This window comes from Antechinus flavipes, chromosome 4, assembly GCF_016432865.1.
Source record: "Antechinus flavipes isolate AdamAnt ecotype Samford, QLD, Australia chromosome 4, AdamAnt_v2, whole genome shotgun sequence".
NCBI lineage: Eukaryota > Metazoa > Chordata > Mammalia > Dasyuromorphia > Dasyuridae > Antechinus > Antechinus flavipes.
This window is the reverse complement of record NC_067401.1, coordinates 204,178,925-204,205,178: the sequence shown is the minus strand read 5'-3', so window position 1 is coordinate 204,205,178 and position 26,254 is coordinate 204,178,925. Positions and strand designations below refer to the sequence as shown.

At 40.5% G+C, this 26,254-nt stretch overlaps 1 protein-coding gene across 1 annotated transcript in view; it reads left to right on the top strand.

Moving 5' to 3' along the window:
* Window positions 1-655: 655 nt before the first annotated feature.
* C4H6orf132 (chromosome 4 C6orf132 homolog) overlaps window positions 656-26,254 on the top strand; it is a 50,451-nt gene continuing 24,852 nt past the window's right edge. Inside the window, exons 1-2 of the mRNA XM_051996920.1 lie at window positions 656-2,258; window positions 22,465-22,571. Coding sequence (XP_051852880.1) covers window positions 2,114-2,258; window positions 22,465-22,571 — 252 coding nt within the window. The 5' untranslated portion in view covers window positions 656-2,113. The remainder of the gene's footprint in view (window positions 2,259-22,464; window positions 22,572-26,254) is intronic.

Genomic DNA, 26,254 nt, shown 5'->3' with positions numbered 1-26,254 from the left:
TCCATTAGATTGTAAATTCCTTGAGGACAAGGATATCTTTTGACTCTTTTTGGATCCTCAGCACTTAGCACAATGCATGGCACATAGTAGGCACTTAAATATTTTATTGACTTGAAATCCCTACCACCTTTTCCTATACTGGTCACTTATCTCTAATCCTCAGAGTACCAGCCACAGAATTTGAACAGAATTCTTGAGTATAAATTCAGTGCTTCCATGCCTCCCTGGACCCCACTTCTGACTTTCTAAATTTGCTCCAATGTCCCTTGGCTGAGAAATCTAAAGCTCAGTTTAGGATTGGAGTCTGGAAGCTGCCCTTCTTTATATAAAATAAGAATACATGCTTCATAGGGTCCGAGTGAGAAACAATTAATATTCTCACCCTGGAAGTCCCTGGACTTCACCATATTGGAAGTATATTACCATTTCTGACATTTTTCTCTGAGTGCTTGGTTCCTCCCAGAATATCCACTGCAAAGCAAGTTCCCAGAATAGCTACATCTCCATTCCTCAACAGGTTCCATTCCCCACCCTATCTCATTTCCACACTCTATTCCCACCTCTTTTTTGCTTCCTTTCATGTGCTGAATTCCCTATTTAGAGTATAAGTTCCTTAAGTGCTGGGACTTTCTTTTTGCTTATAGTTGTATTTCTTATGCTTAGTACAGCGATTGGCACATGGAAAGCACTTAATGAAAACTTTGATGACTTATTTGCTCTTTCCAGTACATGTTACTCTAAATAAATACGGTCTTTGGACATGAGCAGGTAACACAATAAGCATCTTTACAGAATGAGGAATAAAAGCAGTCAGTTTCAAGGTCTCCTCTGGTCATAGGTGTCCCAAAGGTTGAAGGACTCTACTTTATTGAGGTAGGAAGCTTCTTTGCCACACAATTAAACTGTCACTGATGGAATCAAATCAAAATTACAGACATCTGGATGCTTGGAGCATTCCTGGGCCTTTATAACTCAGAAAGAGGGGCTGTTACCTGGGTAATTCAGTAGAAAGTCCAGTCTGTGTCACTGAATCACACACTTCACAACCTACCCAGCTGACGCATTTTGTCAAGAGACATAAACCTGACAATCCTACCCTTTCCTCCCTCATATTTCCCTCTGACTTCCAGGTCCTGGAGCAAACAGAAGATGAGTGTTTTATTCTCCCATGGCCTGGGACTTGCTCCGGTCTTTGATGGTTTGCTTTCAGAAACTCGTAGTTTCTAGCTCATGAGTTAGAGGCCATCGAGTCTAATCTCTCCATTTTAAAAATAAGACGACTGAGGCACTCAGAAGTTCAGTAACTTATTCAGGATCTCACATAGTAAGTGACTGAGCTCCCAAGTTTCAGCTTGGTTAGAGTTCCCGGGAGTCGGACCTGCCCATCCTTATTCAAGTCCAGTGGACTCTCTAGTAGGCTATTCTGTCTCTAGTTCACACTCAGTAATGAGAATGAGAATGAAGGATTGAGAAATAGGACCGAGGTTGAATCTTCTTCTGCTTCTTATTATCTGGGACAAATCTGGACAAGTCCGTTTTAAGCTCCGTTTCTGTTCTAAATTCTTTCTTTGGTTCTATGAACCACCACGACCCCAGATAGTTCTTGTGGGAATTTGAAGCTTCTCCTCAGTGGGGATTGAGGCAGGGGAGAAATCAGGAAACACGAAGGGAGGAACCCACCGGGCCCGGCAGACTTGCCAGGAAGGTGCTAGGTGGCCATCCGGAGAAGGAGGTTTGCTGGGCAGAGATTCCCAGACTACCTGAGCTAGGCCAGCTGAACAATGGCTTGTTGTAGGCTAGAGGCAGGCTGGAATGTGACCCGGGGAGTTGGGCGGTGGGGCGGCTGCTGTGGCGGCGGCTGGGCGGGGCCAGGTAACAGCAACCAGCCCTTTTACCTGGCCAGGTGCCTCCCATTTCCAGGAGTGCTGCGGAGCCCACAGCACCTGCAGCCCTTGCAGTCAGTGGCGGGGTAAGGACCGTGGACGGGGCAATGACTTCTTAGAATCTTCCCCTCGGTGAGAGGCCGGGGCAGAGTCCAACCCAACTCAGCGGAACCCCGGCGCCGGGGAGGAGGCGGCCCTCCGCAACCCAACCAACACACGCAGAGGGCAAGATGAAGAAGAACCAGTCGGTGCAAGGGACCTTCAGCAAACTCTTTGGGAAGAAACATACAACTCCCACCACCACCTCCTTGTACGCCACCAACCCGCCCTGGATCTTCACCCAGGAGGTCCCCTTGGAGGGGACCAGGAACTTTGGTGAGTCGGGTCTGGGGCTGGGGCCGGAAGGGGGAGAGCTCTGCCAGTGGGTGGGGCCGGGGAATTAAAGGGTCCCCCTGAAACCCCCACCGAAGGGCTTGGCCCGGTGTCTTCGTTCGCGTTCACCCTGCAAAGAGCCGAGAGGCACATGTACCCAGGGAGCGTGAGTCTGACGCTCCCTCCATGGGCTCCGTGCAAGCAGGGAAGACGTGAAACTCGGAGAAGAGGGTGGACGGGAAAGGGACGCGTTAGAACCTGTGAATGAGGGAGAGAGAAACTGCAGGAGAAAGGGGAGGAGAGCTGGGGGACTGGCGCTGGGCTGGGCTGGGAGAAGGAGGTGCTGTTGGGATCCTGAGGGGTGTGTGTGTTTATGTGTGCACGGAGGGGATCCCAAAGGATCCCGCTGCAGGGCTTCCTTCCCACAGTCCGCTTTCTGAAGTGTTTGTTCTTCCCCTAGGTTGGTTAAGTAACCTTTTTTTTTTTTTTAAAGTTCTCACAGTCAAAGGGTATGTAGCAGGGCCTGCCAATGAAAATTCCCAACCCCTAATACCCCTTTTATCTTTTTAATTCAGAAGCTTTTTTTCTGAATCGCTTTTCCTCTCCCGGCCTTAGTTTACTCATCTGTAAAAAGGGGTTTTATTAAATAATCTCTATGGTTCCAGTTTTCAATCAAAAAGAGAGCTGAAGGACTCTGGGGACACCCCTGCCTTGCCCTTACCCCTGATTTCCAAGCCTTGACCTTGCCACAGGCCCTGCCCAGTGTTGCCACATAGGGGTCAGATTGGTCAGAGGAGCCACAGGGGAGCCAGCTGTTCCAGGGTCCGCAGAGCCACTCTGTTCTGCAGCTCCTCCCACTTTGGCATGTTTGGGTTTTCTATCAGACGAAAAAGTCAATAAAGGTAGGGTTTGACTGTCCTTGATGTCAATACATGTGAAGAAATGAGTCACATTTTCACTTAATACTGACTTTTCCTCTACTTCTATGCCGGTCATCAGAGTCATGGTTTGAAGGGACTCTGTTGGAAAGAAGGTTTGAATCAAGAAAAGAAACTTAATAGGAACTGGGAAGGCAGGTAGAGTGGTCCTAAGGGCATAGATTTAGAGCTATTAGGCCATCTAATCCACCCCTCTCACTCTTCAAGGAAGGAAACTGAGGTTCAGGAAATTTTAGTTACCTTTCCTAAGGTCACTCAGGCCTCTGATCCTTTCTACTCTTGCCCCTTTCCCTGGTGCACTCCCTACTTAGCAAAGTTAGGATTGACACCATCTAGAAAGGAAGAAATCAGTGGACAGGGTTTTGGGCCCTGTATCACCTCATCGGTCTGTCCCACTGCAGTTTGTACTTCTTTTAATTTGGGAGAAATGGAGAGTGGAGGGGAATGAGATTGAGTTGTGGACCAGTTACAGATGACCGACCTTGTGTCCGTGGGAGTATACAAAGTGCAAGTTGCAAGAACCCCACTTGGGGCCCCTGCAGTCACTAGACTCTAGTTCTAGTCTCCTGCTTCAGGGATCCCTTCTTTATTTATTACCAGTTACAGCAGCATCAGGTTTTACACTAGTAATGAGGTGGTGGGAGTTGAAGAAATTACAATAGCTAAATAGAGAGTAAAATAAAGTTATGTGGACTTGACCCTTGACATCGAGGCATTTATAATTTTTATAATATTTTACAAATTTATAATAATTTACAATTACACAGTCCCCAGCCCCCCACAACTCCACAAATGCAAAACATTTCCCAGGTTTTGAGGACATATCTGTCAGTAAGCAAAGAGAGCTAGTAAGGGAGAATTAAGGCAGCCATTATGAGGATGAACTCTAAATGAACATCCCTCATCTATAAGATGATTGGGTGGGACTGCTTTACCATCTTCCTGACCCTGAACAAGTCACATAATGACTTCTCCAGGACTCAGTTTCCTCATATGTAACAGTAGGGGATTCCACTGGATGGCTTCTTCGATCCCTTCCTCCTTTAAATCTATGATCTTATGATCTGAAGTTGTGTTTGAGGGAGGATGTAGAGCCTGAGGTCTGCCCTGATATACACCCTGTGTGTTCAGGTGCCAGGCTGAGCTCACGGGATCTTCTTGGCTCTTAATTCAGTGGGATTGGGAGGGAGATGGGGATGAAACTTTTTTTTCCCCTCCTTATCTGAGCACTGAGCTCTGGGCTGGGCAAAGTAGAAAGTATAGATAGGCCAACAGAGATTAGCCAAAAGAAACATTTCCGTCTCAGTCTTCCCTGAAATTGTAGAAGAGGGAACCCTGGATCCTGGAGGTGGCTAGTATCCTTCCTAGGTTTGGGCAGGGCCCATGAGGGCAGCTCCCTCTCCCCAGGGCAGGGCCCGGGTACTAGCTGACTCAGCCTGGGCCAGTCTCAGCACAAGTAGGGGTGGAAAATAAAGCATGCATTGGGTAGTCTGCTCTCCAGGGTTTCCTGTGTGCTGAGGTGTTGGGTGCTGGTGGGTGTGGCAGCTGGCCCTCCACCCTGTCAAACAGGAATAGAGGTGGGTGGGTATGTATGGTATTGGGGGGTGGGGGAAGGATTGTGTATGTCAAAGCCCAAATATGAAAAGAATGAACCAGGAATTAAGAACCCTAAATTCTATTCCTGGCTATTACTGACTGGCTTTTTTTTCTCATTAGTCAATTTTTTCATATCAAAGGGGCCTGATATCTATTCTAACAATGTCCCAGAATTAGGAGAATTGTATATTCTCATAATAGACTTGGAAGTACTTTGAAAAGGAAATATATAAATGAAGTTTATTTCTACTACCCCTATCAAAAAATTATTCCAGGATTATTTGTCTAAGTTTTCCTCAATTCTTTTCTCCTGTCTTGATGGCCATCAATTTTCTCATCTCAAACAGGCCTGATATCTATTCTAACAATTTCTCAGAATTACAAGTAAAGTACATTCTCTTTTTTTCTGTCTTATTTTATTTATTTAATATTAACAGTCAAAAACATTTTCATAAAAGTCAAGTTGTGGGAAAAAAACAAACATCTCCCACCCTAATGAAAATAAAAACCCTTAAGAAAAATTAAATTGAGAAGGAGAGAGAGAGAGAGAGAGAGAGAGAGAGAGAATGCTTCAATCTGTATTTAGACATAATAAGTTCTTACTCTGAGTATGGATAGGATTTTTCATTGTAAGTCCTTCAGAGTAGTTGTGGATAAGAAAACCATACATTTGAAAAGCAGTAGGAATTATACAAATGGATTTTATTTCTACCATTCCTATCAAAAGATTATTTTCAGCATGGTTTCCTCAAAGTTTCCTCAGCTCTTTTCTCCTAACTGTCCTATTAGATATCAGGTAAAACTGAGACTGATTGGAATGAAACAACTCTCTCACACAAAGAGCTAAAGACTAGACCCCTCAACCCTCTGTCTGAAATATTGCCTCTGAAATCAGGGGTAATGAGAATTGGCCCATTGGGAGAAAATAGTAATAGAGATGGGGAAGGGAGAATCAGTGTAAAAGAATTGAGAAGAGGGTTTGTAGGAACTTGGAATAGATTGGGGGAGTCCTTCCTCTCTACCACCATTCCCCACCCCTCCTCAGATGCACAAGGAGAGTGCAGAGCAGAATATATGTGTTCTTTTGCTGATGGATGTAAAAAAAAAATTATTTTAAAATACATGCATAGTTTTCAACATTCACTCTTGTAAAACCTTGTATTCCAAAATTTTTTTCTCTTCTTCCTCCCATCTCCTCCCCTAGATAGCAAGTAATCTATTTTAAACATGTGCAATTCTTATATATATATATTTCACAATTATTATGCTACACAAGAAAAATCAGATCAAAAGGGGAAAAAAATGAGAAAAAAAAACAAAAAGCAAGCAAATAACAACAAAAAAAGTGAAAATATTATGTTGTGATTCACACTGAGTCCCCACAGTCCTCTCTCCCTTGCAGATGGTTCTCTCCAAAATAAATCCATTGGAACAAGCCTGAATCACCTCAATGTTGAAAAGAGCCACGTCCATCAGAATTGATCATTGTATAATCTTGTTGCCGTGTATAATGTTCTCTTGGTTCTACTTATTTCACTTAGCATCAGTTCATGTAAGTCTCTGCAGGCATCTCTGAAATCATCCTTCTGATCATTTCTTATAGAACGGTATTATTCCATAACATTCGTACTATAACTTATTCAGCCATTCTCCAGTTGACAGCATCTACTCAGTTTGCTGATGGACTTTTAAGAAAAAGATAGAATCCTCTCCTTGCCTAACTATCCCTAAGATGCTTGTTGGATCCCTTTACTTTCTTTAAGGTCTCTTGCCCTGACGAGTCTTATGGAAAAATCATTGTGTTTAGAGTCAGAAGATTCCAGGTTTGAGTCATGATTCCCCACCCTTTACTTGGTAAAGGTGTGAGCTTGGGCAAATCCCTCCATATCCCTGCATCTCAATTTCCTCATCTGTAAAATGGGGTTGATGTGAATACCTTCACCATCTACCTCTCAGGGTGGTGGTAAGGATAAAATGAAATAATGTATGGTATTTATGATCAGAAGGCACTCTTTAAGCATTAACTCTTGTATTCATTATTGTGCTTCCTCCTTCTAAGCCGGGGTGCTCCCTTCAAGATCTGGATGGGAACTTGTGTTCCCCAAACTCCTCTTCATCCCATCCATCATCAGCTTCCTCCTTAGTCAGTAGAGCTACATTCTTTGCATTTCAGCTTCCTGAGGGTGGCCACCTACTCTACTGTGATTTTGAGAGGAAAAGCATGTGTCTCTATGTATCTTTATATATCTCCAAAGAATCCAAGATGTGGCTCTCTATTTCCTGATTACTTTGTTTCTGGTTGATGGATGCTCAGGACCCCAGAAATAGTATAATCATTATAAGCTAATGGCTTTGAAACTGGAAGGGATCTCAGAGGTCAATTAAATCAATCTCCTTAATTTATAGATGACAGAATTGACTCAGATTAAATGACTTGCCCAAGAGGGCCCAGCTAGCTGTAAAGTAAATTTGAACCAAGAACTCTATCTGCAGGACCAATGTTCTGTCTTTTGTACCAGACCTATTCCCCGCTCCCACTGTAGGTTTTCCTAATGCCTCTATAATTTGTCTTGCACCCCAGAGCCATTTGGCTGAGTAAAGTAGAGAGAAGGCCACCACCCCAAAATCTCTGCAATCTGTGACTATCATTATTACTATTCTTGAAGCTAATGTTCAGGTAATATTTCACAGATGCTCTCTTATTTTGGCCCACATCAAAACCTCGTAAAGATATCACTCTAATAATAATAGCACCATCAACACAAAAATAGCTACCATTTATATAGTACTTTAAGATTTATAGAGCACTTCATATAGGTGATCTCTTCCAATCATCTGTGTATAGATATAAATTACCTACTGTGCAGGTATAAATTATCCCCATTATATTATAGATAAGTACACTGAAACTGAAAAGTAAAACTACTTGCCCAGAGTCAAAGAACTTTTCAATCTCTGAGGCAGAATTTGAATTCAGGTTTTTTTAACTTTAAATAAAGCATTCCATTTACTGTACCACCCGGCATCTTACTTTTGTAGACATACTGAGCCTTGTAAGAATTTCTGGAGGTTATGCATCCAGCAAGTAGACAGCAGATCCAAAACTGGGACAAAAGTCTTGCTCTCCTACATCTCGTTAGAATTAGGGTTCTTAAACATTTTTACTTTACAGACTTCTCTGGCCCTTTGATAAAGCCTATGGACCTCTCAAAATAATGTTTTTCAATGAATAAAAGACATCGGATTACAAAATAAATTAATTATAGTGAAATATAATAATTACATATATGTGTATATATATATATACACACATACACACACACACATAGATACCTACATATATAAATAAAGGAAGATTAAATTTTCTTAAAGTCCTCTATGAGAACTTGGTCTAGCAGGGCTTCTGAAGGTACTTTATGGGTGGAACTAAACTAATCTCAGCCAGGACCAGGTTGGCACTAGCAGAGAAGGCTGACCTCTGACTTTCTCTCTGGGGGTGTGAAGGAGACTTTTGTTTGTGCTCCTGTTTCCTGGAGGTATTCTGTGGTTTGCCTGGAGCTCTGCACATTCACATACTCAACCTGCCACCACCTTCCTCCCCCAGCTCCCCGCTCTGCAGTACATGTATTATATAATCCCTTCTTCTTGTTGTTTTTGTGGGCACTTTACACAATGCTAGCCAAAGAATCCTAGATTGAAAGTCTCCCAATGTAGTTTCAAATCTTATTTCCGTACCTTAACTGTCTATGTGACTTTGAGCAAATCACATCTTTGCTTTTGACCTCTCAGCCTATCTTTAAAACAAGGGGGTTGGATTAGATCAGGACATCTTAACATGAGACCCACAGATCCCTAAGGGAATCCACTGGTAGATTTGGAGGGAGAGAACATGGAAATTTTATTATTCTAATAATTTTCAACATCCTTGGTTTCCTTTGCAATCCTATGTATTTTATTTTATACACCTAAAAATATGATTTTTGAAAAGTTAGTCTGTAGGCAACATTTCTTCTTCAGACTTCCAAAGGGATCCATGACCCAAACAAGGTTAAGAACTCTCTTGCCTAAAAGATCTCTAAGGCTCCCTCCAGTTCCATGATTATTCTGTATTTTCCAGGAAGGATAAGGTGGCTCCCTCCATTTCCCACATATACACTCTATAGCCCCTCTGAGATTTCCTCTTTTCCATTCTATCCTTTACCCATCCTCTGATCATCTCTTTTCCCTTCCCCTCACATAAATCCATAGGCTCCTTCCTGATCCAACCAATCCTTCTTTTATGTTTTTTCAGAACCACTCCCCATATCCTCTAAAGCTCCTTTTGACCTTGGACTAATCCATCCCCTCTGTTTTGCTTTTGAGTAAGGCAATCTCTAATTATTCAGAAGTCCTTCTGGGAAAGGCTGGGACTTTTCAACCTCATGTCCTTCTCACCTGCTAATTACCAAGGAAGGACTTCATTATGGTCAATTAGTAGCTACATCCCTTCCTTCCCTCATCTCCCTCCCCTGGGAAAGCAGTGGCTGCCCCCTGGCTGGCAGGGATTGTGGATTAGAATTGGAGCTGGGATGAAGGGGACTTGGGTCACTGGGATTATTCTGGGTTATAATAATAGAATTAAGCCTCTGTCCTTGCTTAACTCCCTCAGTATCCAATTAGAGGCTGCCCTCCAGTTTGTAACTCTAGGGTCATTTGGACTCAGAAAGTCTTTACCCCAATCCTAAAAGTGCTTTCATCCTAGGAGGTAGAGGGAAGGATGAATAAGATGTACAAATAAATATAGGATTAAGATGAGCCTAGAGTCTATTTGCTCAGTAGGATAATAATGGAGGGGGAGGGAGGAGGGGGGAAGGGAGAGGGAGGAAGTAGGAAGTAGGAAAGCTGTTCTTTTAGAAATGAATTCGGGAAATAAAGAAAGGGAAACTGGAGCTTGTGATCTTGGAAATGTTGCCAATCGACCAATTGGTGCCTTCTACCCATTTATCTGCCCCACTCCACCCCTACCTTCCTGCTTAAACTAGCTGGAGATCCAACTCCAAAAGAACCTCCAGGAAGGTGTTCCCTGATTGCCCCAGCCCAAACTGATATTTCATCCTCTTAATTCTCAAGAGTCTTAATTTTCTGAGCCATTTGTGGAATCACCCATTCCTAGAATGTTACACTGGCACAGGACCTTAGATACAAAAAAATCTAGCCTACTCCCTGCTTTTACAGAGGAATTAGCTGAGAGCCAGAGAAGGAAAGCAATTTGTTCAAACCCACACGGAAAATTCATGTTAGAGCTGGAAGTAAAACCCAGTTCTCCTGACTATTATTCAATTAGTGTTTGTTATATACTACTATTTTTGTACTATAGCTAATTTTTAAAGATCTTGAAGAATAGGGAATGCCAACAGACTTCACTCTGTCACACATTGCCTGACATGGTACCTTTGCATGTGGTTCCTAGTGAACACTAAATGGATCAGGGAAGTCGATCACTCCGAGCCTGGTGCTATTAGCCAGCCAGAAATGAGACATGAAGGCAGGAGGAAAGGGTGCTAGAGAGAGGCTCTCAGGCTGGCAGTCACTCTGGCTCCATGGAGCTCCAGCCTCATGACTCATTGCTGGGCTTCTTCCTCCTCCTCCTCCTCCTCCTCTTCCTCCTTTCTCTAACTTTCCAAGAATAGGATTTCTTAAGTGGAGTCTGTAGGAAACTCATAAAGAAGAACCACAAACAGCTGAACTGCTAATGATGCTTTTTCATCTCTTGCTTCTTGCATCTCTCAAGACTGACTGATGGCTAGAACTCAAGGTTGGCAGATTCTAGGACTCCTAGACCCTGGGTAACAGGTGGCAGGGCTGAGGATAGGACCCAGGAGTCCTGGCACCTTTGTCCAATAAACCTTGCTAATCATCTGTATAGCTGCCAAGATAGCCCCACTATAATGTAGGTTTCCATTCTATAGGGACTGTTTTTGTGTATCCTCAACTCTTAGCACAGCATTTAATAACGCACTTAATAAATGCTTCTTAACGAGGCAGAGGAAATCTGCATTGGTTTGTCATCTGCTTCTATTATTTTGTAGTTGAGGGAATTTGTTCATGGGATTAGGATGTAGGGGATGGGGTGGAGGGGGTGAGGAGGGCAGGGGAAATAAAAATAGAAAACCAAACTTAGTCCTGGGGGAAGAGAGGAACCAGAAACCTTGACTGAGGGGTCTTGACCCTTGATTCAGACCACAGATTTCTCCTCTGTTTATCCTAATTAAAAAGGAATATGTTGGATACCCACCTCCTTATAAAGAGGTGGAAAACTCAGAGTACAAAAATGACAGGGAAGGGGTAGATACAGCAATTGTGGGTTTTTTGAATGGATGCTTTTGACTGTATGTGTTTGTAGCAAAAGTTTTTTTTTTTTCTCCCCTTTTTCAATTGGTTGGGTGAGGGTGAGAAGAAGAGAAGGATTTTTGATGATTAAAAAAATTTAAAAAGAAATTTTTTTAAAGGGACATGGCATTAGTGATAAGAATGCTGAACCAGGAGTCAGAAGAACTGGGTTTGGATCTCTATTTCAGCATTTATTGTGTTTTACCTCAGAAAAGTCTTTAGTTCTTTCAGGTTCATCTGAAAAATAGGATTAATCCTAAATGGTACTTGTCAATCTCGCTGGACTGTTAAAGAAAAAGCACTCAGTAAACTCATAAAAGCCATGTAAATATATTATTGTGGTTATTATCATTAATCGTGAATTCTACTGGGGCAGCAGTGCAAAAAGTATTAGCACTGGAGTCAAAACGACTTGAGTTAAAAAATGATCTCAGACATTTATTAGCTGTGTGACTCTGGCAAATCACTTAATTTCTTTTTACTTCAGTTGCCTTAATTATAAAAGGAGAATAATAATAGCACCTACCTCACAAGATTGTTGTAAGGGTCAAATGAGACTATCTGCATTGTGCTTCCCTTCCCTTTTCCCAAGGAAGCCTGCAGGACAGGGTTTCCCATATTAGTTTCCATACTGTGTCCCACATAAAGATTTGGGGTTTTTACTCAAGTCTCTGGAAGAGCAATGTCTGGGAGTTCTCTATGCAATCTGAGCTCCTCCAGGATTTGGAAACAGGCCAGACAGCTGTCCCCAAATCTTCATGTGGTTCCTGCCATCTGAGGTTCTGCATATTCAGATATTGGCACTGCTTCCTTACATTATTGGCAGGGAGGAATGCTCTCATGTGTACGTGCTCCATTCATTGCGAATTTTCCTCCCTCCTTATTTCCTAGGTATATTTGAAGGGCATTCCAGGTGACAGCTAGTGTTTCAGATCCTCAATTTTTCTATCCTAAATTAGACTTAAAGGTAGCTTTCAGGGTGAAGAAGGGGAAAGAAGACAAGGGGAGTGTTCAGTCTGAGAGTTATTTTCCTTTTTTTCTTTTATTTATTTTTAATAGTATTTTATTTTTTCAAATACATTCAAAGATAGTTTAAAGCATTCACTTTTGCAAAACCTTGAATTCCCAATTTTTCTCCCTCTTTCCCCACCCCTTCTCCAAGATAGCAAGCAATCTGATATAGGTTAAATATGTGCAATTTTTCTAAACATATTTCCATATTCATCATGCTTTGTAAGAAAAGTTCAGATTAAAAGGAAAAAAATTGAGCGGGGGGGGGGGGAGGGAGGAAGGGAAGGAAGCAAACAACAACAATAAAAAAATGAAAATAATATGTTTTGATCCACATTCAATCTCCATAGTTCTTCTCTCTCTGAATATGGATGGTACTTTCCATCACAAGTCCATTGGAATTGCCTTGAATTGTTGAAAAAGAATCAAGTCTCAGTTGATCATCACATAATCTTATTACTGTGTACAATATTCTCTTGGTTCTGTTCACTTCACTTAGCATCAGTTTCATATAAGTCTTTTGAGCATTTTTTAAGGGATACTACTTACTACATTTTACAGTAATTGCTTTTAACAGAAATTCAGTAAAAACTTTGGCAGGATCCTCAGGAGGATATGAAAAGGAGGGAAGGGGCAGGACTGGTAATGGAGAGAGCTTTGGAGAGATCCCATACAAGCATTCTGTAAGTGTCTACTATGTGCTGGGGATGCAAAGAATAAATGACAGTCTCTGCCCTCAAGGAGCTTACATCCCATGGAAAACTTATTTTCTACCCTGGATTTCTTAGAAGTTAGCAGGGCTCAAGGACTTATCCTTTCCATTTCTCTCCCTTAGCAAACACACAGATTTCATTCATATAGTCAAAGATTTGAAGAGTTCCCTTCAGAGAGCTAAATAAAAATAGAGTCTTTCTAATGAATAGCAGGCAAATTTCTAGAATTGGACAGCTGTTCCTGCTCCCCATGAATTCTTGTTTTGCATGTAACTTGATTGACCTCCTTCTAACCTAGAGTGAACCTTTCCGGAAAGGAGATATCACAAGGGCTAAGTGAGGAGAATTGGGGAACAGAGATCTTCACCTTCAGATCCAGGAAATTTCCGAATCCTTATGAATTCAGAAGGAGTTCCATAAACACTCATTAAGCACCTTCTTTGAACAAGGGGCAGCCAGAAATACTAGAACATAAAAAATAGTTAAATAAATAAAATCTAATTTGAGGAAGCAACAGTTATGAAACTTGGGGAGTGGGGGTGGAGGGTATTTTTGGTTTTGTTTTTTGTTTTTAAGATTTTTTTTTTTTTACTGGTAACCAACTAGTATGCCAGAGTTTCAGAAGGTTGGTTCTGTTTTCCCTTACAATAAGTACTTCCTAACTTGGGGTCTGAGAATAGATTTCAGAGGATCCACAAATTTAGATGAGAAAAAAATTACATTTTTATTTCAAAATAAATTCCTCTGTAATCCTATATGTTTTACTTTAGACATTTAAAAACATTCAAATAGGCTTTATTAATGTCAAAGGATATGACTAAGAATGCCTTTCTTTATAGCAATGAGGGGATAGTGTACTTAGAAATCTTCCTGTAGTGTCAATAGCATCATTCTCTTGACTTCGTCACATTTTGAATTTTAAAGGCATAAAATCTTACAGGTAATCTTAGCCCAAGCCCCTCATTTTATCCAGAAGGAAATTTGGCCTCAGAGAGGGAAGTGACTTACTGGTCCAAGACCACACAGATTAGCAGCAGAATTGGACAGCAGCCTAGGTTTCCTGGTTTCTAGTTCAAGGCTACTTCAAAAGCTTAAAAATGCAAAGGATGCCCTCGTTTTGCATAAAGGAAAACTGAGTCCCAGAGAGGTTCAGAGTCCCAGCTCCTGCTCCATCCCAGGACTTCCCTCCCCTATGACAGGATGAGATTCTTTAGCACCACAGCTATGACTTTAAGCCAACAACCCTGCCCAGGGCCCCTTCTAAGGATGGGCAGCAGCCCATCTGTCTCAGATTCTCAGGACTCTCATTTGCAATCTGATGTGAAGCCAGAAATGCAGCTGTCCTTCATTTTAATACGAAAGGCACATTCCTGGAAAGTCCTGTGTTAATTGAATATTTGGGAATTCCACGCCAGCATGTAGCCAGCTTTCAATAAATACATTGAATTGCTGAATTGGATCATGCAATTATAAGATTTAGAGCTGGAACAGATTGTACAAATCATCTAATCCACAAAATCCTCCCCCTTGGTTTTAGGGGCAGGAAGTAGTTGAGCCAGGATTTGAACCCAAGTGTTCTCACTCCAAATCCATTGCTCTTTATTGTTTGAATTGGCATGTAAAGCAAACCCCATTTTCAGTGCATTGGGAGAACTTAAAAGGAATCCTATCTTAAAGCCTTTATTTTGAGGAAGAAAGTGAACCTCATTTCTCTCATTTGGCTTTTTCAGAGATAGAGTTTGATTACAATGTATGTATGTGTATATATATCTGTGTGTCATTTTAATATTTAAAAATTAAAATGGAGTGGGGAGGAAGATCACTTACTGTATTAATTGAGAGGCCCTATATTGTGCCTGAATCAAGTATGGAATGGAATTTGTCCCCTCTAAAGGTCTGTTGGGCAAAGCTGTAAATGGGGATTCTGCTATTTAGTTCTCGAGTACTATACAGAGCCTATTTTTAGGATAAGATGATATCCTGCTGGTTCAAGCCTTCTTGTAGCTCCGAAGTCACTTTCTTATCCTTTGTTCCTTTGTCTTCTGATTCCCAGGACTGACTGGAAAGTTATGTTTCTAGGGGCCATTCTCTGTAACTTTACTGTTTTCTTGTTTTGTTTTGTTTTCATGTGTTATTTATTTGCTTTTCCTTTCTTGATTCTCAGCTTCTATTCCTGGTTTTTCCACTAATCAGCTTTGTAACTTTGGGTAAATAACTTCCCCCTTCTGGGTTCCAGTTTCTACATCAGTAAAGGAGGAAGCTGGGCAGCTAGGTAATCAGTGCCAGTAGATAGAATGCCAGGTCTGGAGTCCGGAATATTCATCTTTCTGAGATCTAATCCAACGTCAAACGCTTACTAGCTGTGTGACCTTAATAAGCAAGTCACTGGACCCTGTTTGCCTTAATTTACTCATTTGTCAAAGGAGCTGGAGAAGGAAGTGGTAAACCACTCTGGTATTTAGGGGGTTTTGGTGTGTTTTTAAATTATTTATTTTAATAGTATTTTATTTTTCCAAATATATGCAAAGATAGTTTTCAACATTCACTTTGTAAAACCTTGTGTTCCAGATTTTTCTCCCTTCACAAGACAGAAAGCAATCTGATATAGATTAAATAAGTGCAGTCCTTCTCAACATTTCCATAGTCATCATGCTGTGCAAAAATAAATAAATAAGTAAAACCCCATAAGGTGTCACAAATAGTTGGATATAACTGAAATGAGTGAACAACAATAAAAGATGGAGTTAAACTGGATGATTCCCGAGGTGCTTCCCATCTATAAAAATCCTATGATTCTCAAGAGGTAGGTCTATTTTGAAATAAATAGATATTGCTAATATCTACCTTTTTCTTTTGTCTCTGAAAACAAATCCATTGGCCTCTAAGAAATATTCTAAATTTTTACACCTAGTAGTTTCAGAGAAGCAGGTGGCATGAAATTTATAAAGAAAGGAAAAGTCTTTGAGTTTCGAAATCTCCCAACTAAGGCTGTCCCTGGTATTCCTTGGAATGCAAATGGAACTAGAATTGTTTTTATCTTATCTTTTCTCTTTACAACTGAGCTCTTTTAAAATCATAGCTTTTCTGAAGAAAGGATCTTAGAAATTATCCCAATGTTGGGTATTTAAAAATGCATGGCTCCTGTATTCTCTCTCCCTTTAACATTGAATTCCTGTCCTAGGACATTACCCCCATCTCTTTCCTATTCCTACCCCACCCTGACAAACTCACTAATTATATATATATATATATATATATATATCATATAGACATATGTGTAGACACACACACGATACTACAAATACACATATATCATATATGCACCTATACATATGAGTTTATACGTACAAATGATTATATACACATACATCCATACACACATATATGCTATATATACACATCCATACATGCATCTATATTTTACATTATATATGTATATGTGTATATATATGTTGTGTGTGTGTGTTTGTATGTGTGTGTATGTGTATTCCACATAATGACTTTCCCCATCACAGTTTCATTGTATCTTGGATCAACATAAGAAATTAAATAGGAATTTTGATGGAGTTTTGTGGAAGTTGCATATGATATGCAAAGGCTAGCAGACAAGAAAGAAAAAGGTTAGAAATTCAGAAATGCATAAAAATGTGTACAGTATTATATAACAACAATAAAAACAATTTTTAATACTACAATAATTCAGACCTCTTCTCTGACACTAACAGAGGATCAGAACATTTTACTCAGATTTTCCAGACTGAGAGAGCACCAACCCTTTATTTGGTAGTATGGGATGGAAGGGATAACTATATACCATTTTCATACCTAGACCTTTTAGGGAAACATAACGGCAAGCAAAAGGGCTTACACTGAGAACCAGAAGGACCTTAGAGACCTTGTAGTTTAGTTCCTTCATTTATAAATGAAAGATACTAAAGCCCAGAGAAGCAAAGTAATGGTGGGGTTACTTAGCTGATAAGCATGTGTAGTAGAATTTGAACCCAGTTTCTCTGCAAAAAGAGATACCAAACGTTGGAACCCCTAAACTATTTTAATCTCAATTATATTGCTATTTGATACTGGGAAAGTGATCTTAGATTCCCCTGTATTAGTATCTAAAATAAGTCTCTATAGGGTAATTATTTTCATCCTGGGCCTTACGTGAGATAAAAGAAAGCCCTGAACTTGAGTTCCCCAGTAAATCTAACCTAGAGAAATGTCCACACTACCAAGTTGAGTCCTGGTAGTATGGGGGAACTATATGGAGGTGAAATTAGAAAGACATCCAGAACTGTTCTTGAACTAAGAGTCTTTTATTAGACCCATCCAGATATGATTCATGTACTTCCCTGCACGATCAACTCCCCACGGCTTATAGAGTGCAGTCCAAACACCCTAGCATCTCAAATTTCTCCACAATTTGGCTCCAATTAATTTCTTCATATTGGGCTCCCACTATTTCTCTGCATGACCCCAATGTTCAAACTGTGCCATTCTCTAATTATGCCCCTAATACTCTTGTTACTTCCTTAACTTCATCCCAGGATGCTTTTGTGCCCCTTTTCTCCTTCCATCTACCTTCCCACATCCTCCCATTCTTCAAGATCCAGCTCAACTCCTATGTTTTTCATAAAGACTAATTAGTCTGGTCTAGTCCACAGTAATTAACAAGATTATGGTCCTTTGAGATGGAAAGAATCTTAGTGATGATCTTGTCCAAAGCTTTCATTTGACTGGTAAGCCTTCATTTAATGCTTCCTGTATAAAGGCAGTGTGTTAGGCACTGGAGGGAGGGAAAATATAATGATGAAAAAGATAACTGGATTATAAACTAGAGAATTGGTACTGTGTTTTTGTCTTTGTTTCCACTTGTACATAATACCTACTTAATAAGTATTATAAAGATCCTTCATTGATAGAGATAGGATTTCAAGAAACTTGAGTAAAGAGGGAGCATGGTATAATAAGGGATAAGATCTAGGATCAAATTCTACTTCAGCAATTTCCTTCATTTCTCTAGATTTTGATTTCCTCATCTATTAAATGAGAGAGCTGTATTGGATAACCTCCTACATCCTCTCTAGGGGAGGAATTAGGTAGTACAGTGGATAGAGTACCAGGCCTTGAGTCAAGAAGAGTTCAAATTTGGTCTCAGACACTTATTAGCTGTGTGATCAATTCACCCTGTTTGCCTCAGTTTCCCCATCTGTAAAATGAGCTGGAAGAGGAAATGACACACCACTCCAGTAACCTTGCAAAGAAAATTTTAAACTGGGTCACAAAGAGTCAAACACAACTATAAAATGACACAACAAGGTCTTTTCCAGCTCTTAGTCTTCGAGTTGCTTGACCTTGACTTGAAAGGTGTAAGAGTGGCTCACTCCTGGCTTTCTAGAGTATTCATAATTCCACTCCTTGAACTCTTAAATGAGCAAATTTGTTATTGTTACCTAGAGGTTTCTTCTCCCCAAATAGCTCCTTGAGGGTAGGGATGATGCTTCTACTTCTTAGCAGGCTTACCACTGCTCCCAATATAATTTTTTTGTATGTATCAGGTCCTAGATATATTCAGCCTGCACCTTCCAATTTATAAAATGAGGGTAAAAGACTTGGCAAGAGTTAGAGTCAGTAGCTGAGTTGGAACTAGAACCTAGCATCCAGACAACTTCATCTAGGAATCTCCCCTCCTCCCCCTGCCTAGATTGATACTATGAACTTGATGGTAAAGTAGAAAGAACATTGGGTTATGTCTATGAATTTGTCCATTAATCTCTCCATTTAATTTATTTTTTAAAAGTTTTTATTGATGTGCTTTGTTTTTTTTAAGCACTTTAGTTCCCCGATCATCCTCCACATCTCTTCCCAAAGAATCATCCTGTATAACAAATAGCACAAATACGAAGAAGGGTGTAGTGATGGTGAAAGTACTTCATTTATAGGAAAACAAACTATAGAATGACAAAAGGGGAAAAGTGGACTAGGAAAATTTGAGCATAAATGAGGTGGTGAGAAACCAAGGGAGGGAGAAGATAGGATTAAGGAAGTCTTCATCTTAAAGTCAACTTTAAAGGAAGAGAAGAGTTCTGGAAAGGGAAGGTGAGAGTGTGCTCCAGGGCATGGTGTGAGAGAACCATGAAGAGAAACAAATGTTTGACATCTGGCTTTCCCTACCAAAAAAAAAAAATTGCATGCAGGACACACTTTTAAGTTTAATCCAAACTGTTAACATTTACCCATCACTTTCTTAAGTCTAGACAATCAACAAAACAGCAAAACAAGCCATTATTTATAACATTTGCTGATTTCAGAGGTATAAATGTTCTCATTGAAAATTTAACAAATTTAATAAGCACACTCATTCCAAGTATCGCTGAGCATCCTGCGAGGATTTCCCTAATTGGAAAATCCAGATTAACTAGAATACTTAGGAGATAGGCTGTACTGAGCAGAAGAATTTTCTCCATAATTGGGGATTAAGCCATTTGTTTCTAACCTTGTTGAAATTTTTCCTACTGTGTGTGTGTTGCTTTTTTTAGTGCTGGTACTAACAAATGAAATTTTTTATTGATGACCTTAAATCTCTCGGAGACATCTTTCTAAGACAATAAAGGGCACTGGGATGGAGCTGTGACGCAGAGCTTGCAGATAATAGGGAGGTGGTCATTAGCATCATTATAGTATAGGCAGGGATACTAATATTTGTGTGATAAATGTGTTGGGGATAAACACATTTGCATGAAAGTAAGGTTTGGATTTTAAGTAGGGCAGGGTCTGGGAGGCCAGCAAGGAGGAGAAGGATTTCATCTAATCAATCCCAGCTAGAAATTCAAGCACTTGAGAAAAAAAAATCCCTTCTTGTTTTTCTCTCTTTGGGAGATAAGCTTTGGCTGGGATGCCCAGCTGGGTGTTTAGCTTTGCCCGCAGAAAGGCATTTGTAATCTTGAAAGGGAAGACCAGATAGAGTCTAATCCAGTAGGGACAGACAGGTTATAGGTTTTATTAGGCTATAAAATCCCTAAAAGTTGAATTGGAAGAGACCTAGGAAAACTGGCCTAGACCAGAGCTTTTAGCAACAGAATGTTCAGGCGTTTTTCCCCAAGCAAGGGAGGTAGATGACATCGGGAGAACAAGCTTCTTTCCTTGTAGTGGTCTTTCAGCCCACCAGCACTATAAACACAAGGCATAAATGCATTCCTCCCTGGCTGAGCCCCTCTCCTCCTTCCCTGCTGCACATCCCATCCTAAGCTTTTCCGGAGGGTTGGAAAGTCAGGGATCATGGACTGTCTGAGGGAAGGTCTGCCCTCCCAAAAGGGCAGGAGGTTCCCGCACCAGCAGCTGTATTTGGTCCAGGGCTAGAGCTTGACTTTATAACTCCCTGTCTCATCCTTAAACTAGGCCATCCATCCGGGAATGGAGGAGTATTATTGTGTGGTAAGAAATAATGAGGATGAGAAGTTCAGAGAAACAGTTTGTATGAACTGAAACAGAGCCAGGAGGACTGTGTACACATTGAATACAATGATGTGAATGAAAAGTTTGCTAAAAAGGAAGCTAGGCTCTGAGAAGCTGGACACAAACCAGTGCAACATTCCTCCCTCTTCTTACCAGAGGAGCAGGATGTTGGGAGTTGTGTTCACTGTGTCTGGTATTTTTGTTTAATTGCTTTCCTGGTTACAAGGGAAAGTTCAATATAAAGTATGAAGTGATGGGGGTAGGAGTGTTAATGATACATCCAGAAGAATCTTACACCTGAATTTACTTTTTCTGACACTATGACCCTGGGTAAGCTATTTAACCTTTTCTAGTCTCAAATTTTGTTATAGCGGGAAATCAAGGGCCAAAAAAGGGGCCCTGGGGATGGGGATAGGTGGGATGGCTCTAACTCTGGAATTCAAGAACCTCAATTCAAATCTTTGCTACTTACTACCTTTGGTGAGATCACTTCTCTGAGTCTCAGCTAGAACTAGATGATCTAAATTCTCTTCCTGTTCTTTGTCCTGCTATGTACAGCCAGTGCACTGCCTAGGCAGTGGGAAAAGAAATATAAAATATAAATAATCCCTTCCCTGAAGGATTCAAATCCTGACTCTGTTTCCAGTAGACTTGGGATGGAAAGTGCCATCTGAATCTAGAGAGAACTATGAAGATTGAATGTGAATCAAAGCACAATATTTTCACCTTTGCTGTTGTTGTTTATTTTTTCCTTTCTTGTGATTTTTTTTCCCTTTTTGATCTGATTTTAGTTGTGCAGCATGATGAATATAAAAATATGTTTAGAAGAATTGTGCATGTTTAATCTATATGTTGCTTACTGTGTTGGGGAGGGGGGAGAGGGAGGGAGAAAATTTGAAACATAAGAGTTTGTTTTTAACAAAACATATGCATGGGTAATCTTTCAACATTGACCCTTGCAAAGCCTTCTGTTCCAAATTATCCCCTCCTTCCCCCAACCCTCTTCCCAAGATGGCAAATAACATAAGGTTTTGCAAAGGTGAATTTTGAAAACTCTCTTTGCTGTCCATCAGTTGGAGAATGGCTGAATAAGTTGCAGTATATGAATATTATGGAATATTATTGTTCTATAAGAAACAATCAGCAGGATGATTTCAGAGAGGCCTGGAGAGACTTACAAGAACTGATGCTGAGTGAAATGAGCAAAACCAGCAGATCATTGCACACAGCAACAGCAAAATTATACAATGATCAATTCTGATGGATGTGGTTCTTTTCAACAATGAGATGATTCAGGCCAATTCCAATGGTCTTGTGATGAAGAGAACCATCTTCACTCAGTTGGATCCCAAAGGACCATGGGGACTGAATGTAGATGGTAACATAGTATTTTCACTCTTTTTGTTGTTAGTTGCTTTCATTTTGTTTTCTTTCTCATTTTTTCCTTTTTGATCTGATTTTTCTTGTGCAGCAAGATAATTGTGGAAATTTATATAGAAGAATTGCATGTTTAACATATATTGGATTGCTTGCCATTTAGGGGAGGGAATGGGAGGAAAGAAGGGAGAAAATTTGGAATACAAGATTTTGAGGGGATGAATGTTGAAAATTATGCACATGCTTTGAAAATAAAAAACTTTAATAAAAAATTTTCTTAAAAAAAAACCCTATCTTTGCAGGTATTTGGAAAAATAAAATACTATTGGGGGAAAAAATCCTGTCTCTAACTCACTATATATATGAATATTGAAAAAAGGTGGTTGTGAATGTGAGCAAATACATGGAAAACCTTTTGTAAATAAAGGTGTAAGTTCTATACTTGAGTTAATGTTATTATTAAAAACAAAAACCATCAATAAGACATTTTTAAAAAAATGTTTAAAGAAAAAAGCAACTGGGCCAGTTCATCCAACCCCACTGAATAGTGTGTGTGTCTGTCCTCCTTCTCTCTTACCTCTCAAGCCTGTTATGTGAGACGATATGATATTGTCTGAGTCAAATCAGGAGCTACTTTGGGGCTCTTATTAGGCCGGGGAGGATTTGGAAACTTAGTGGGTTCATATCTAGTAGGGATGCCCAGAAGTCTTTGATCTTCCAGCTCATCACCTCCTTCTCCTTTATCTCCTGCAGATGGAATTTATTATGGAGACAATCAGTTTAATACTGTGAGTGAGTCAGGAACCGCCACCCTCAAGCCTCGGCCCAGAGTCCGCCCTCTGTTAACCTTCTTACCCCTGGTAAGTATGGACTTCCAGCCTGCTGGCGTGTGGGCTGGCAGAGGGAGGCACAGGGCCTGCCCCAGGCTGAGGGGGTGGGAGCCACGTGGCTGCTGTGATAGGTCCCTCCTCCGCTTGACTCCTGTGAGGTCATCTTTGTCCTTGGTGCCATTATTAGAGAGGATCCAGTCCATGTAGACAGCAGTCACCAACTGTAAGGAAATCAGCCCATTGTGGGGCTCCTGGGCGAAGTCAACAAGCATTTGTTAAGCACCTACTGTGTTCCAGGTACAATAAAGTAAATAGAAGAATATCAAGCCTGGAGTCAGGAAGGCTCATTTCGAGTTCAAATCTGAGACTTACCAGCTTGTATGACCCTGGATAAGTCTCTTAATCCTGTTTGCTTTCATTCCTCATCTGTAAAATGAGCTGGAGAAGGAAATGGCAAACTATTCTAGTGTGTCTGCCAAAAAAACCCAAATGGGGTCATGGAGAATCAGACACTACTGAAAAATGACAAAAACAACAACAACAAAATGGGCCAGGCCCTAGTCAAGGGCACAATGAAAGACAAAAACAAAACAAAACAAAAGTCTTGTGATACTGAGACAATCAACAAGGGCTCAGGATGGAGAGTTTGAGACGTACACAGGGGGTGGGAATGGAGGGAACTTTAAGCACCATGACAGTAAACGGATATTTTGTGAGCTTGGGTTTACATAAAATCAATCACTTCTAGAGTTTAGAAAGGCTTTCTTATATTATTTGCCCTCCTTTCACATAGGCACTTTACTCTTATTCCTTCACTTTTATGTCTATTTCAATTTACAACTCAAGTCCCACCTCTTCTCTCTTGAATTTTTCTCGTGTGTATATATCTGCATCTTTATATATCCATATATAGATAGATAGATCCTATATGTACTCAAAGTTCTTGGAGGTCAGGAGTTGGAGTTAACTCCTGGGCACAGGCTGGGTTTTGATTAAATAAATATGTTTTGAATGATTGTCAGTCAGTAAACATTTAAGTGCCAGTTTTAAGAGCTGGGGATTCAGCAAGGTAAAAGACAGACCTTACTTTTAAGGAGCTCACCATCTAATGAGGGAAAAAACATGCCAAAAACAAGCTGTGCACTAGAAATAATCCACAGAAGGATAATGCTAGAATTAAGAGGTATTGAGAAAGGTTTCCCATAAAAGGTGGGACTTTTAGTTGAGTGAAGAGCTATAGAAGGAAAGCAATCCAGGCATTGCACAAGGCCAGAGAAATGGCTCAGGGCCAGAGAAAAAGGTATTTTGATTTGTGAAGGTATTTTGATTTTTGGTGGGAAGGAGAATTGATTTTTGCTTCCATGATGATGATGGGTGGATCAGACTTTACAAGATAAATTGACTACTAATATTGATCCCAAAAGAGTTGGGGAAACAGCTGACTCCTGCCTTCCCAGCTCAACCATCCATTTGGGTCTAACCCAAGTCAGTTGTTATATGTAATTGATGGGTGACTCACTCTTGGGAGGCTATAGACAGAACATCCAGCAGAGAGTACTTCTTAACCTAGTTTGCAGGTTAGGTTTAGAGTCCTGAAGCGCTGACTCTTTACTGGGAAAAAAGTTTCTTTAAGGCTCTGCCCATTGCTGGGAAAAGACTGTATTCCGGTAAAGCGGATGGGGCACCAGGAGTAAATTGTTCAGAGGACCCATCCAGCATTCTCACCCAAAATTTTTGCCTAAGTGACAATCTGATCACTACACTGTATACCAAGGGCCCTTTAGAAAGGCAAGAAAGGAAAGGGAGAAAGGGAGTGTTAGACACATGCTAAGTTCACTTTTTTGCCTGTTTTTTTTTTTTTTTAATCTCTCCCATGGTTTTTCCCCTTTGCTTTGATTGTTCTCTCCCAATATGATTCATAAAGCAAGTTAAAGTGTTAAAATAAACAAACAAACAAATAAAAATTTAAAAAAGAAAGAAGGTGTTGGAGCACTGGCTTTGGAGGCAATTTGAGTCCAGCTCCTTTCTCTGACAAAACCTATGTGATCTTGGAAAATGTATTTACCCTTCCTATAGCACAGTTTCTCCATCTGTAAAAGTGACAAGGTTGGACTAGATGGTCTCTAGAGTCCCTCTGCCTCTGGATCTTTGATCCTGTGTGTAATATAGGAAGAATATTCACTGTTAGCCCTAATCCCATAGTGATAAAGAAAGTATATGGGGTGACTACCTATAAACCTTAGAGGATTTTTGTTTTTTACTTTTCAATAGTATTTTATTTACATATAAAGAATGTTATCTTACAACATTCATTTTTGTAAGATTTTAAAGTTCCAAATTTTTTTCTCCTTCCCTCCCTTACTTTCCCCCTTTCCACAATAGCAAGCAATCTGATATAAATTATAAATGTACAATTATTTTTAAACATATTTACATTTTAGCCATGTAGGGAAAAAATTGGGAACAAAAGAGGAAAAACTATGAAAAAAAAAGCAAACAAACAAAAAGGTGAAAATCATATGCTACAATGCACATTCAATCTCCATAGTTCACTCTCCGGATGCAGATGACATTTTTCATTCCAAGGCAATTGAAATTGTTTTAGATCACTGTATTGTTAATAAAAGTTAGGTCTGTCATAAGTGATCATCACCTTATTGCCTAAAATCATCCTGCTCATCATTTCTTGTAGAACAATAATATTCTATGACATTCATGTCCTACAAATTATTTAGCCATTTCCCAACTGATGGGCATTTCCTCAATATCCAATTTCTTGCTACCAAAAAAAGCTGCCACAGATATTTTTGCACAGGTGGATTTAGGTTTTGTTTTTTTAAGAAAGAGCTATCTCTTTCTCCCTCTTGTGACTCCCCACTCAGTTATCTTTCCCTGTGCACAGATCCAGCCTCGGGACACTCATGCTCTCTGGGTTACAGAAGGTCCTTAGATTAAACTGAGGAGTTTGGGGTAGATGAATTCTGCTGCTCCTATCAAATCCCTTCTTTTCATCACCCTACCCAGGCAACGGTGTAGTGAGGAGAGCAGCTATACACACACACACACACCCCTGTCAAGTCACATTAGTCTCTTCTTCCATTGCCTTGGGCTGGGGGCGGGTAAAGTAACTGGATGGATGCCCAAGGCCGTGCCTACTTGGCTCCCTTGGAAGTTGACACCAAGTTGGCAGTGCTAGTTGTGCAGCGTGGTTCTCACACTCACTAGAAACTCCTCGGGTCTCTCTGGGATCGGGTGGGAGGGGAGAAGAAAAGGCAGTATCCAGGCCATAAAAGGAGGGAAAGGGGCAGAGTTGCCACAAAGAATATTTGGGATGATTGGTATGTTAGGGCAGGTATAAAGAGAAGTCTCTTTCACTGAGAAATGTCCCTTTTTCATCTCTGCAAACTTCCTCCAGTTAGGGGGAAGCCCTCTTTCTGACAAGGAAGGAGAAAGAGAAACAGAATGAGCTTTGGAAGAAGTATGAGCTTGGCAAGAAGAGGAGAAGAACTAGTCATCTTTCCTCCTCTCCCCTAAAGTTTTGGGTTTTTCCTTTTGAAGTGAGGCAGGAGGAGAAAGAACCATATCAAGAGTAGCCGTGGAAAACTTGTCCCTCAATCAGCCTTAGCCAAGGGACTGAGAGAAGCTATGTTAAGTTAGAGGTATTTTAGCACCTGAGTTGGTTCTGAGAAGGGCGGATAGGTGCAACAGTGGTT